At 48.8% G+C, this 14,147-nt stretch overlaps 1 protein-coding gene across 2 annotated transcripts in view; it reads right to left on the bottom strand.

Annotated features, from left to right (window-relative positions):
• Positions 1–1,070: 1,070 nt before the first annotated feature.
• The window catches only part of LOC135540056 (myoD family inhibitor-like), a 42,759-nt gene continuing 29,682 nt past the window's right edge, over positions 1,071–14,147 (bottom strand). Inside the window, exons 3-5 of one of the 2 annotated variants that reach the window (XM_064966377.1) lie at positions 12,710–12,847; positions 2,852–3,178; positions 1,071–2,674 (exon numbers count right to left, since the gene is read on the bottom strand). In XM_064966377.1, coding sequence (XP_064822449.1) covers positions 2,418–2,674; positions 2,852–3,178; positions 12,710–12,833 — 708 coding nt within the window. In that variant the 5' untranslated portion in view covers positions 12,834–12,847 and the 3' untranslated portion in view covers positions 1,071–2,417. Of the gene's footprint in view, positions 2,675–2,851; positions 3,179–12,709; positions 13,622–14,147 lie in introns of those variants that run through there. The other variant, XM_064966375.1, reaches the window with a different exon arrangement.

The following is a 14,147-nucleotide window of genomic DNA, read 5'->3' as shown; positions in this document are numbered from 1 at the left end:
AAAACTATAATTTGTTAACAAGAAATGTGTGGAGTGGTTGAAGAAACGAGTTTTAATGACTCCATGTCTTTCATTACTATTTACACCCAGTAATACAATACAGATGATCTATCTGTAAAGTCATTAGTCTTTGGAATCAAGCAATTGGCTAGTTTGATTAGCCATAGCCTACAACCAAGTTTAAAACCTTCCACAGAATATAGGACATAAAGATTCTGCAACAGCAAACTCTTTGATTTGCTTTGGTGCTTCTGAGAGACAAAGGGCACTATTCAATCTGCATCTAGAAGTTCAGCTCTACAGCATGATTGACTACATTCACGGTAAACGCTGCAAATGTGGGCCCAATCAGAAATGACCTTAAAATGCATAGAGCTGAATCTGTAGAGTTTCAGATTGAATAGACCCCAAAGTCATAAGAGGAACAACACATTTTTTGCTGAGGGCAATCAGGACCCACTGGGTATAAAATATACAAACATAATCTTAGTAGAAAAATACATTATATCTCATGAGTTGCCGGGCAGAGTTGGAGTGTGCAGGATCTATTCTATTCTATTCTATTATGATAAAACTAATATACTTACCATTCAAAATGCTAGCATATGGATCATACTTAGCATAATATCTGCAGATATTCTAAATGAAATGACATTTTGAAGAACGACTGCTTTGCAGCGAGAGACGTTGGAACTGATAACATAGAAATGTGATTTCACATTGGAAGAGAAATGCAAATATCTAAACTAAAATCTACACAAAATAAGATGGATTAATAGAATTTTTGTTGCAAGGAGAGACAATCCAGGCCTGGAGTAAAGCAGAGGCCTTCCGTTCACATACTATACAGTACAAGAGAATGAGCAGATCAGGTAAAAGCATTGAGAGTTTGAATGATCTCTTCCAGTCTATCAGTTAGTAACCATCTGTAATCCGTTTACAGCCAGACATATAGACAGTTACAGGAAGATGAAAGACGGGCTCTCCTTTCACATGTTTGAGTCAGATGGAGGATGTGTCGATTGTTTGGTCGGTCAACAACGCCCCTACAAACACTCATCAACTCAACTAACCATAAAATCTCGATTAGCTGAATCAGGTGTGCTAATGCTGGCTATGGAACAAAATGTTTGTAGCAGTAGCTAGGTTTCCATCCAGTTTGAGACAGATGTTCATGCAAATATTATAGAATTCGCATAAAGAAAATATGCGCATATAAATCAGTGCCTGATAAAGCAGTGACACAAAATGTACTTTTCCGCTCCAGTTTTCATGTACCAAATATAAATCCAAATCTAACATCTAAAGTAAATCTAAAGTGTTTCCATTGCATTTTCAACTCCAATAGTTTAGTCACAAAAACTGCTGTGTTAAATAACTCTGGTCTTGGCAGATGAGCTCCAGCCACCAGCTCTCAGATACCGTGCAGGTAGGCTCGTCTACATGATACGGTTATTATGGATAAGAGGGAGAATATTTGTACTTGTCAAATGGCAGTCAAGCGTCGATCATCACTTCCCCATTTCTCGCATAATACATTTTACCGGCACAAAAAGATCCCTCGGCATTTTTGTATTTTTGTTTTTTTACAAATCTTCACAGCTATCCTGATTTTTGTTAATACGGTATGACTTCACTCGCATACACTTTGGATGGAAACGTAGTTAGTTTTGACGCGTTTCCATTGGTTTGTAGCCAAGCCCCCTACTCCCAGTCCTAGTCATCTACAGTAGACACACCCTCCACACAGGACCGTGCACGCTGAGAAAAACAGTTAGCACTAAAACTGGAAGACTTTAACCTTGCCAAGGACAAACTAGGGTCCTGCTCCAATCTGAGCGACCATTTTCCTATTACTCTGCTGTCTTATCTACAGAAACACTGAAATCCTGTTGAATGGAGCCATTTTCTCATTTGCCTGCGAGGTCATTTTCATGCATGGAGAGATCCATTCATTGTGCTGCTGAGCCTCTGGAGACAGGGGGTTCTGCTGTAAGAAGAGACAGCTCACTGAGACAGATCACTGAGGGTCCAAAGGAAGTCCAGAGAGAGAAGCCGTTCAGAACCATCGCTGGAGCACAGCTAGCATGGTGTATACACATCTGCATAGCAATGGGAGATATCCATAATTGTCCTTAACAAACTAACAGGCAACACAGAAGAGAGATGAGCAGGACAAGCCAAAGAGTAGTCCATGTCCTTTGATTGGTCAATTCCAATGGATTGTCAACAACATTGACCAATGCCAGCACTAGATCTTGGTCAAAGCCAATGATATGTCCTTACATGGACCAATGGCAACTCTCAATATGTCCTCAATATTGGCCAATGACCCTGCACCTCCACTACCCTGTCTACTGAGCCTGGGCTTTGTCTGTGTGAGACAGAGAGATATCACCCACTGCAGTTTGGGAGGCTCAGGAGGAGAAACAGAGGCCACAGCACTCCATACAGATCTCCAGGCAGTCTGCAGACTCGCAGCACGCGTCGATGATCCCACAGTCCATGTCACATGGCAGCTCACAGTCGCCGCACTCCTCCGAGGCGCAGCAGCAGCAGAAGCACGCCGAGTCGTCCCCCGCACACGAACCACAGGTGGCACAGTCCAACACGATGTTACACAGAGTCAGGAACTCACAGAACAGACAGGCCAGGATACAGTGAACACAACAGTCTGAGGGAGAGATGGGGAGTTATTCATCTTTATTTGGCCTGCTAAGGTGGTTGGGAATGCATACTGTTTGGGAGAGGATGGGGGAGAGACGGGTTGGAGAATAATAGCAGATGAGACATAGGAGGAGGGAGGAAGTGCAGGATACAGTGAGATAGACTAGATCAGGTAGCAACTCACCTTCCTGTACCTCTGTAGGTATCTGGGAGCTGTTGCTCTTGGAGGAGCTCTTGCTCCTCTTGCTGCTCTGAGAGGTGATGGAGGGGTTGGACTGGAGCTTCTTGGAGTTCTTCATCCCCGACGAGGAGGAGGAAGAGGCTGCTTTAGGGAGGGAGCCAGGGGCAGGCCGATCACAGGGGCCTCCGTTCCTCACTCCGTTGGTGTGAGGGGCGTGCGTGCAGTTGGGGCCGTGTGTGTGAAGCTTGGCTCCATCTCGTGGCTGGCTGGTTGGCTGTGTTAGGCAGGGTTGGGCAGGGTGGATGTGGGTGGATCGAGCCTGGGGCTGACCTGAGGACAGGAACAAAGAAAGAAAATAATAACATTTACAATAGTTGCTTTTGTTGTAATAGTGGGACACATGGGAAACGTAGTCATTGATACAGCAGGCCCCAATGGCTCCTGGGAAGGGCCATGTGTATTATGATGACTTCTGACCCGGCTCATCTAGATGCTTACACGACAACCCACAGACAGACACTCTACGCTAATGTCCTCTCCTCTCCTTTCCTCTCCTCTCCTCTCCTCTCCTTTCCTTTCCTCTCCTCTCCTTTCCTCTCCTCTCACTGACATGAATAAACAAGAACAAGTTGGTGGGAGAAACGTGTCTTAGACACAACATCATTACAGAGAATCCCCATAGGAAATAGGCCTTCAGTTTGACCAGGTCAAACCAAAGAACATTAAGAATCTATTCAAATCACTCACCAAGGACAATTGGTACTTCATGGTCTACCACTGGCAGCTGCACATTGCTAGGTGCACCCTGCATTCATATGTCACTCATGACTGTGATGCATATATGGTTGCTAGTTTTAGGGTTTTGATTTATGTGGACAGAGGGGCTGAAATGGCCTGGTTCTCTCTCCTCACAGTCTCAAATGTAGGCTACACACACACACACACACACACACACACAACCCTGGTGTGTTTACAGCCTACAAACCCTCTACTGTTCCTCCTTTAACTCAGACCAGGGTTGATCTTGGCTGCCCAACTTGCACCTCTTCGTGTATTTTACTCTGAGCAGTGCCACCAATACTCATTTCCTGAGGTGTGAAAGCACACCACCTTTGTCAAAACAAACACCTTGAAAAATATATGATATATTATGATAATATTTAATACCATCCTTTCGAGGCCCTAAATATTTTCTTGACCTGAACACACAAATGGAGAGAGGTGTGACTTCACAGGGTAGAAAACCACTGCAGGACATCCAAAGAGAAACACACACACAGACACACACACCGGGGGCTGAGATGCAGTGAGGCCCAGCGGGCAGTAAAACCGTCCATTAGACAATCATTCAGAGACAGATAACCCTGCTAGGGCTGTTTTGATTGGCCCATGGCCGGGGTCACACAACCAATCGAGTGTGATTTAAAGATTCTTTCATTCAGCATTTTCTAACCCCATTCCAGATGTCTGGCAACCCACGGGGTAGTGTGTGTGTGTGTGTGTGTGTGTGTGTGTGTGTGTGTGTGTGTGTGTGTGTGGAAAAAATATTGCGTCTTCTGAAGTATGTCATAAGTCAATACCTGCTGCTCTGCTGTTATGTCTCCTTTCTCCTTATTCCTCGCTCTCTCCCCCACTCTCGCTCTCCTTCTCTCCCCCACTCTCGCTCTCCTTCTCTCCCCCACTCTCGCTCTCCTTCTCTCCCCCCACTCTCGCTCTCCTTCTCTCACCCACTCTCACTCTCCCCCACTCTCTCTCCTTCTCTTTCCCTCGCTCCTTCTCTCTCCCCCACTCTCGCTCTCCTTCTCTCTCCCCCACTCTCTTTCTCTCGCTCTCCTTCTCTCTCCCCCACACTCTCCCCCACAATCTCCCCCACACTCTCTCCCACACTCTCTCCCACTCTCGCTCCCCCACTCTCTTTCCCTCGCCTCTTCTCTCTACCCCACTCTCTCTCCTTCTCTCTCTTCTCCTCTCTCGCCCACTCTCTCTCTTCTCCTTCTCTCTCTTCTCCTTCTCTCTCTCTCCTCTCTCTCCCCCCCTCGCTCTTTGTCTCTCCCCCTCGCTCTTTGTCTCTCCCCCTCGCTCTTTGTCTCTCCCCCTCGCTCTTTGTCTCTCCCCCTTGCTATCCCCCGGTCTTTCACTTAGACCATTCACACATTTTAAAGATACAGTACAATGCTGTGTAGTACATTACAGCATAACGGTTTGGTTCTGTCTAGAGGAGGAGAAGAGAGAGCGAGGGATGGTGAGTAGAGGAGGAGACAGGATGTGTGGCAACCATTGTTCTCCAAATGATCGGTAAGGAGGAACAGTCAGACCCATCCAAACCCTGGACCCCAGAGAGAGAGAATCTTCCCTAAAAACCATGTCTCAGCTTTTCACTTCACTAGAAGACATGCACACACACACACACACACACACACAGACACGCACACACAGACACACACACACACACACACAGAGAGACATAATTGCAGCCACCAACCCTAATCAGAGTCAGTTTTAGTGAAACCACACAGAGCGATGCCTTTACCCCACATCTCTCTGCTCGTCATTCTCTAAGTAGCACAGTGAAATGCCGTCCATGTCTGGTTACCAGTACATTCCTCTGGTTGGTAAAGACAACATCAGCAGGAGTACAATATTGTTTGTTTACCGAATGCCATTGGAGTCTTTAAAAAAGGATTGCTGGAAATGGAACAAGGGATAACTTCCTTCAAACTGGACAGAGAGAGAGTTTTCAACGGTGTCTGGATATTATTTAGAGTGGTATGAGAGTTCATTCACCCCTCTCCCCTGTGTGTGGGTGTCGGGGGGGGGGCAGTCAACAGGCGGGTCTCTTGGGCATCTAGCAGCCAGACAGACAGACTGACGAGGTTTCAGAGGAGTCATGACTGTCTCCATATAAAGCCTAAGGACAAACAACAAGGCTGGCACACACACACAGAGAGAGAGAGAAACAGCTCTTTGTGCAACACACCCTGCGATAGAGAGAGTGTGTGTATGTGTTTGTGAGATAGAGAAACAGACGACAGTGTGTGAGAGAAAGATCCGTTCTGCGGATATACACCCCTAAGCTTTGGCTGTCTTGTCTATTCTGGGTCAGGAGTGATGTAAGGGCGTGCCACACAAACACAATGATTCAGCAGCACATAGTTAAAAATAAGAACAAATAAAAAGCCAAATGACTGTGGGCTTAGCATGATGAAACTGGCACACCACAAACTGAAGGAGAAGAGGGGAGAAACACAGAGCAGGAAGGAGGGTGAGTCAATAGTGTAGCCTGGGCCGGAGAATATGTACAAAACAGTGTGTGAGAGAAACAGAGCGAGAGACAGAGAGAGTGTTAATTTTGATTGTTTATTTCACTTTTGTTTATTATCTATTTCACTTGCTTTGGCAATGTTAACATGTTTCCCATGCCAATAAAGCCCTTGAATTGATTTGAGAGAGAGAGACAGGGTGAGACTGGGAGAGGAAGAGAGGCCCAGCGTAGGCCCAGCCTGTTGCCTGCAGCGATGGGGGTGTGGTATGTCTGGCTTGAGAGAGGGTGAATCACAGTCGGCTGAATGCTCCCCTCCCCTCCCACTCCCTCTCTCCCAAATCCCTCCATTCACTCACCTCCCATTACCCTCCAAACTGCCAACCTCCTCCTCACCCCCCCTCTCCAAATCACACCACCTCCCCTTCAGTCACCTCCCTCCCACCACCTCCCCTTCAGTCACCTCCCTCCCACCACCTCCCCTTCAGTCACCTCCCTCCCACCACCTCCCCTTCAGTCACCTCCCTCCCACCACCTCCCCTTCAGTCACCTCCCTCCCACCACCTCCCCTTCAGTCACCTCCCTCCCACCACCTCCCCTTCAGTCACCTCCCTCCCACCACCTCCCCTTCAGTCACCTCCCTCCCACCACCTCCCCTTCAGTCACCTCCCTCCCACCACCTCCCCTTCAGTCACCTCCCTCCCACCACCTCCCCTTCAGTCACCTCCCTCCCACCACCTCCCCTTCAGTCACCTCCCTCCCACCACCTCCCCTTCACACCTCCCCCCTTCAGTCACCTCCCTCCCACCACCTCCCCTTCAGTCACCTCCCTCCCACCACCTCCCCTCCAGTCACCTCCCTCCCACCACCTCCCCTTCAGTCACCTCCCTCCCACCACTCTAGACTTGAGGCTATGATTACTACTGATCACTGCACCTCTCTACCTTTCCAACCTCCCTCCTCCTACCTCCCTCTTTCCCCCCTTTTCCTCCCTCTCTCCTTCAGTGACTCAGCAGTCTGACCAGGAGACAGTAAACAGAATGCTGTTGATGCCAGGCCAGCTGAACTCGGTCAGAGCTGTGAGGGACATGTTGGGGACCTGTTTTCCCTCCCTACATATAGAACAGAAACACCTGAGTGACGCCCAGAACTGTTACTACAGATCACAGCTAATCACAACTAAGTGCTTTACATGGTAAGTACTGTCACCTTGTCCTTCTACTGTCACCTCATTCACCACCAATGGGACTTGATGAGGACTGGGAGGTGGGGCGTGTTAAAATGTGTGACCCCTCAAAAACACTGACCTCATAAGCCCCTGGCTGCTTCAGCTCATTTCAATAACAATCTCTACAGGGATTGGGACTCTAATCTCAGAAGAGCAGAGTGTGGTATTTCTAAAGAGTGGTATTCCAATGGAAGTGTGGCTTATTTCCCTATACAGAGTGGGCAATGGGGGCTGAGAGAGGATAAACGCCCTACTTTACTGGGAGAATGGGGTGAAAATATGGAGAGAGGGAGAGAGGAGAGAGGGAAGGAGGAGAGAGGAGAGAGGGAAGGAGGAGAGAGGAGAGAGGGAAGGAGGAGAGAGGAGAGGGGAAGAGGGGAGAGGGAAGGAGGAGAGAGGAGAGAGAGAAGGAGGAGAGAGGGAAGGAGGAGAGAGGGAAGGAGGAGAGAGGAGAGAGGGAGAGAGGAGAGAGGGAAAGAGGAGAGAGGGAAGGAGGAGAGAGGGAAGGAGGAGAGAGGAGAGAGGGAAGGAGGAGAGAAGAGAGAGGGAAGGAGGAGAGAGGGAAGGTGGAAAAGGTGAAAGGTAAGACAGAGGAGAGAGGGAAGGGGAAAGAATGGGTCAGAAGTAAAGTTGGGGTTAGGTGTCACTCTTTCCACGCTGTCTCTGTGTGTGTGTGTGTGTGTGTGTGTGTGTGTGTGTGTGTGTGTGTGTGTGTGTGTGTGTGTGTGTGTGTGTGTGTGTGTGTGTGTGTGTGTGTGTGTGTGTGTGTGTGTGTGTGTGTGTGTGTGTGTGTGTGTGTGTGTGTGTGTGTGTGTGTGTGTGCGCGCGTGCGTGTGTGTGTGAAGGAGGAAGAAGAGGAGGATGAGGACAGATCAATCTCAGACTGGTGTGTAATTAAAGGCACTGTGTCACAATCCTGTTACATTTTACACCAGCAACACTCTAACCTGGTCCACATCCCCTTTAATGAGCCCATCATCATACTGACCTCACCATGCTGTCAACTCAGCCTTTCCACTGCACTGTTGTGTGTGTGATTGTACGCCTTTCAACTAAAACGTTAACTAAATATTGCTCCATTTCAGCTGTTATTAACTTGTCTGTATGGAGCATTTTCTGACTGAAGTTGTACAAATGAGTCATGAGGACTGATGAATCCCTGTGGGTCCTTAACTCTCTGTGTTCCACTGTGGCACCAGACAAGGGAGTGAGGGAATGTGAGTGAGGGTCTGACAGAGAGGTGGTGGTGATGGTGGTTAGAGTAGCAGCAGAGCAGACCTGAGGTTTGGATGAAAACAGTTCAAAACATACACGAGTACCCCCAAAGGAGAGGTCAGTCATGAGTCAGACAGCTTTTCACCCCTCCCATGCTACTTACTGGCAGGGTGTATAGCACTGTGACAGGTCACTCACACTGACGTAAGAGCTTGACTGATGCTTTACTGAATCAATGTGCTAGAGACACAGAAACACACCACTCAACTACTGAAGAGAACAGCATACACACACATGCAGGCACAGCACACACAAACCTGTGCACACACTCGTGCATGCACTTACGCACTTGTGCACACATGCGCCACATTAACACACACCCGTTAACGGCTCTCTCTGCACATTAGTCTCAGACAGCTTGTCAGAGGCCCAGCGCCAGACACATGCTACAGCCATGATGTCATCACTGTGAGACAGAGCATCTAGGTTGCAGAATGCAATCTCGCTTCTGTTTTCCTCCACACACGCATCATTTACATGATGACATCACGGCACATACACACAGACATCTAGTCAACTAGTAGCAGCAAGAGCCACAAGTTCATATTTGATATAATCAGTAAACAGGCCAAACTCTCCCTCTCTTTATGGCTGTGGTTGTAGCAGAGTAAGTGGATCTAGAAAGTTAGTCACAGTGTTGCTGATGATACAATAGTGTTCAATTTACGACTTCGACACACACGCATGCACAAAAACACACATACACACATAATACGAGCCCCCAGACTGACTCACCAGCCATCTGCATCAGCAGAGAAAAGCAGGCGTAACAGAGATTGCATTGCTTATAGATGCTGATCTAAGGTCTGTTTTGATTTCTTCCCCTAATGGTTAAGGTTAGGCTTGGGGAAGGGAAAGCTGATCCTAGATATGTACACCAGAGTGGGAGGAGGGTTTGAAAGCAGGTGTAGAGGATGGATTGAGGGAGGTACAGGGAGATTGAGGGATGTATAGGGGGATGGAGGGATGTATAGGGGGATGGAGGGATGTATAGGGGGATGGAGGGATGTATAGGGGGATGGAGGGATGAGGGGGATGGAGGGATGTATAGGGGGATGGAGGGAGGTATGGAGGGAGTGGATGGGATGTATAGTGGGATGGAGGGAGGTATAGGGGGATGGAGGGATGTATAGGGGGATGGAGGGAGGTATAGGGGGGTGGAGGGAGGTATAGGGGGATGGAGGGAGGTATAGTGGGATGGAGGAGGGAGGTATAGGGGGTGGAGGGATGTATACATTTACATTTACATTTAAGTATTTAGCAGGGGGATGGAGGTGATGTATCTAAATCATTAAGGGGGGTGGAGGGATGTATTCCTTGAGGGGGGTGGAGGGATGTATAGGGGGATGGAGGGATGTATAGGGGGATGGAGGGAGGTATAGGGGGAGTGGAGGGATGTATGCCCTTGCTTGGGTGTAGGGGGATGGAGGGATGTATAGGGGGATGGAGGGATGTATAGGGGATGGAGAGAGGTATAGGGGATGGAGGGAGGTATAGGGGGGTGGAGGGATGTATAGGGGGATGGAGGGATGTATAGGGGGATGGAGGGAGGTATAGGGGGATGGAGGGAGGTATAGTGGGATGGAGGGAGGTATAGGGGGATGTATAGGGGGATGTATAGGGGGATGGAGGGATGTATAGGGGGATGGAGGGAGGTATAGTGGGATGGAGGGAGGTATAGGGGGGTGGAGGGAGGTATAGTGGGATGGAGGGAGGGGGATGGAGGGGGATTGGAGGGATGTATAGGGGGATGGAGGGAGGTATAGGGGGGTGGAGGGAGGTATAGGGGGATGGAGGGATGATAGGGGGATGGAGGGATGGGATGGAGGGAGGTATAGGGGGGAGGGATGGATGGGAGGTATAGGGGGATGGAGGGAGGTATAGGGGGATGGAGGGAGGTATAGGGGATGGGGGATGGAGGGAGGAGGGAGGTATAGGGGGGTGGAGGGAGGTATAGGGGATGGAGGGAGGTATAGGGGGATGGAGGGATGTATAGGGGAATGGAGGGATGTATAGTGGGATGGAGGGAGGTATAGGGGGGTGGAGGGAGGTATAGTGGGATGGAGGGAGGTATAGGGGGATGGAGGGATGTATAGGGGGATGGAGGGGGATGGAGGATGGAGGGATATAGGGGATGGAGGGAGGTATAGGGGGATGGAGGGATGTATAGTGGGATGGAGGGAGGTATGGAGGGGGGGGATGGAGGGATGTATAGGGGGATGGAGGGATGTATAGGGGGATGGAGGGATGTATAGGGGATGGAGGGAGGTATAGGGGGGTGGAGGGAGGTATAGGGGGGAGGGATGGAGGGAGGTATAGGGGGATGGAGGGATGTATATGGGGGATGGATGGATGTATAGGGGGATGGAGGGATGTATAGGGGGATGGAGGGATGTATAGGGGGATGGAGGGATGTATAGGGGGATGGAGGGATGTATAGGGGGATGGAGGGAGGTATAGTGGGATGGAGGGAGGTATAGGGGGTGGAGGGAGGTATAGGGGGGGATGGTGGAGGGAGGTATAGGGGGATGGAGGGACATACGGGATGGACACTTGAGGGATGTATATTGGGATGGAGGGAGGTATAGGGGGATGGAGGGAGGTAAAGGGGGATGGAGGGATGTATAGGGGGATGGAGGGATGTATAGGGGGATGGAGGGATGTAAAGGGGGATGGATGGAGGGATGTATGGAGGGAGGGGGATGGAGGGAGGTATAGGGGGATGGAGGGAGGTATAGGGGGATGGAGGGAGGTATAGGGGGATGGAGGGATGTATAGGGGGATGGAGGGATGTATAGTGGGATGGAGGGAGGTATAGGGGGATGGAGGGAGGTAAAGGGGGATGGAGGGAGGTATAGGGGGGTGGAGGGATGTGTAGGGGGATGGAGGGATTTCAACATTACCCAGCCCAATTCCCCCATAACCCTAAATACTGTCCTAGTATTACCCAATCTCTATCTCTCTCTCTCTCTGACACAGCCTCTTAAACACACCATCATTACAGCTCGTGGAGTTACTTTGTGGAAGCTCAGTAACTATCAGGAAGTAGCTCACGTTGCTTGGAGCAGAGGACCCCTGGCCGGACTACAGTGGGATGATGTGTGTGTGGATAGAGGTTTTGGGGGAGACAGGAAGGTATGTGTGTATCAGTATATTTGTGTACAGTATCTGTATGTTATTGATGCCAGGGCTGCTTTTCCAGCAGGAAGTGAATGCAGTACTGTATTGGGGGACCATATGGTGTTAGGGGGTCAGTGAAGGACATTTTGTTCAGCTCTGTGAACCACCTTTACCGTTTTGACTTCTTGTGACCCATCAACGAAACAAACCAGTGTTTCAGGACCAGGCCTTGAACTGTGACCCCCCGAATCAGGTCTGACGATACACTGTAAGCCCAGGTCTATATTACTACATAAACTATGGTTCATACTTCACAAAGATGCCCAGGAGAACACGGGGGAGAGACGGACACGTCCAAAAACTATACTGTCAGAGTCACCTAGGTACAGTAGTCATAGCGACTCCCAGCAATCACAGTTACCACCAAACAGAGAGGAAATAGTCAAATGGAGGAGAGGTGTTTCATTTGGTTTGCAGCATGTGGCGTTTTGCATGTAGACACGTGTGCTTTAGCAATTTGGAAACTAACAGGCAGGTATCCTAGTGGTTAGAGCGTTGGACCAGTAACCGAAAGGTTGCTAGATTGAATCCCTGAGCTGACAAGGTAAAAATCTCTTGTTCTGCCCATTGCTTCCCAGTAGGCCATCATTGTAATTAAGAATTTGTTTGACATGCTTATTTAAAAATTAAAAATAAATGGCTAAATATTTATTTTTAATTTTTAAATCCCTCTGTTAACAATTCAATTCAGAGGCATGAGAGAGTGTGTATCTAACCTATTTCTTAGGGCTGTGTGTTCATTCAGGGTCCAGACGGTGTGACTCACAACACCGGGGCTCAGTAATGGAGCCCAAACATTCAAAGCCATTTATGTATTTGTATGTGTGTGCGTGAGAGAGTGTGTACATATGTGCAGACAGACGTGTGTGTGTGTGTATGCTTGTATATGTAGGTGTGTGTGTGTGTGTGTGTAACTCACAGGTAATGCTCTTGCTAGGTGTCGTCAGGTCCGGCTGTGAGAGACTGTTGTTGTTGTTGCCGTTCTCCGCGTCTCCTAGCAACCCCTCTGGTTTAACCTTTGGCCTCTCGATGAGGGGCTCCATGCTCCTGTCCAAATCTGGAGGTAACAGAGAGAGAGGAGAGACAGACAGAGGGACAGGACCAATGTTCCCTCTAAGCTGTGTGGGCGCACAGCTCCCCTCAGACTACCACACTGAAAAAATGATGCGCAGAGAAGCACAAGATTGAACTTCACTCAACTTTCTAAAGTTTTTCCCATTAGTTAACACTATCTCCGTTTCCCCGTTAGTTAACACCATCACCGTTTCCCCGTTAGTTAACACCATCACCGTTTCCCCGTTAGTTAACACCATCACCGTTTCCCCGTTAGTTAACACCATCACCGTTTCCCCGTTAGTTAACACCATCACCGTTTCCCCGTTAGTTAACACCATCACCGTTTCCCCGTTAGTTAACACCATCACCGTTTCCCCGTTAGTTAACACCATCACCGGTTCCCCGTTAGTTAACACCATCACCGTTTCCCCGTTAGTTAACACTACCACCGTTTCCCTGTTAGTTAACACTACCACCGTTTCCCCGTTAGTTAACACTACCACCGTTTCCCCGTTAGTTAACACTACCACCGTTTCCCTGTTAGTTAACACTACCACCATTTCCCCGTTAGTTAACACCATCACCGTTTCCCCGTTAGTTAACACCATCACCGTTGCCCCGTTAGTTAACACCATCACCGTTTCCCCGTTAGTTAACACCATCACTGTTTCCCCGTTAGTTTACACTACCACCGCTTCCCTGTTAGTTAACACTACCACCATTTCCCCGTTAGTTAACACCATCACCGTTTCCCCGTTAGTTAACACCATCACCGTTTCCCGTTAGTTAACACCATCACCGTTTCCCGTTAGTTAACACCATCACCGTTTCCCCGTTAGTTAACACCATCACCGGTTCCCGTTAGTTAACACCATCACCGTTTCCCGTTAGTTAACACTACCACCGTTTCCCTGTTAGTTAACACTACCACCGTTTCCCGTTAGTTAACACTACCACCGTTTCCCGTTAGTTAACACTACCACCGCTTCCCTGTTAGTTAACACTACCACCATTTCCCGTTAGTTAACACCATCACCGTTTCCCCGTTAGTTAACACCATCACCGTTGCCCCGTTAGTTAACACCATCACCGTTTCCCCGTTAGTTAACACCATCACTGTTTCCCCGTTAGTTTACACTACCACCGCTTCCCTGTTAGTTAACACTACCACCATTTCCCTGTTAGTTAACACCATCACCGTTTCCCCGTTAGTTAACACTACCACCCTTTCCCTGTTAGTTAACACTACCACCCTTTCCCTGTTAGTTAACACTACCACCATTTCCCCGTTAGTTAACACT

The sequence above is a fragment of the Oncorhynchus masou genome, chromosome 5 (genome assembly GCF_036934945.1).
Source record: "Oncorhynchus masou masou isolate Uvic2021 chromosome 5, UVic_Omas_1.1, whole genome shotgun sequence".
Taxonomy (NCBI): domain Eukaryota; kingdom Metazoa; phylum Chordata; class Actinopteri; order Salmoniformes; family Salmonidae; genus Oncorhynchus; species Oncorhynchus masou.
This window is presented reverse-complemented; position numbering and strand designations above follow the sequence as displayed.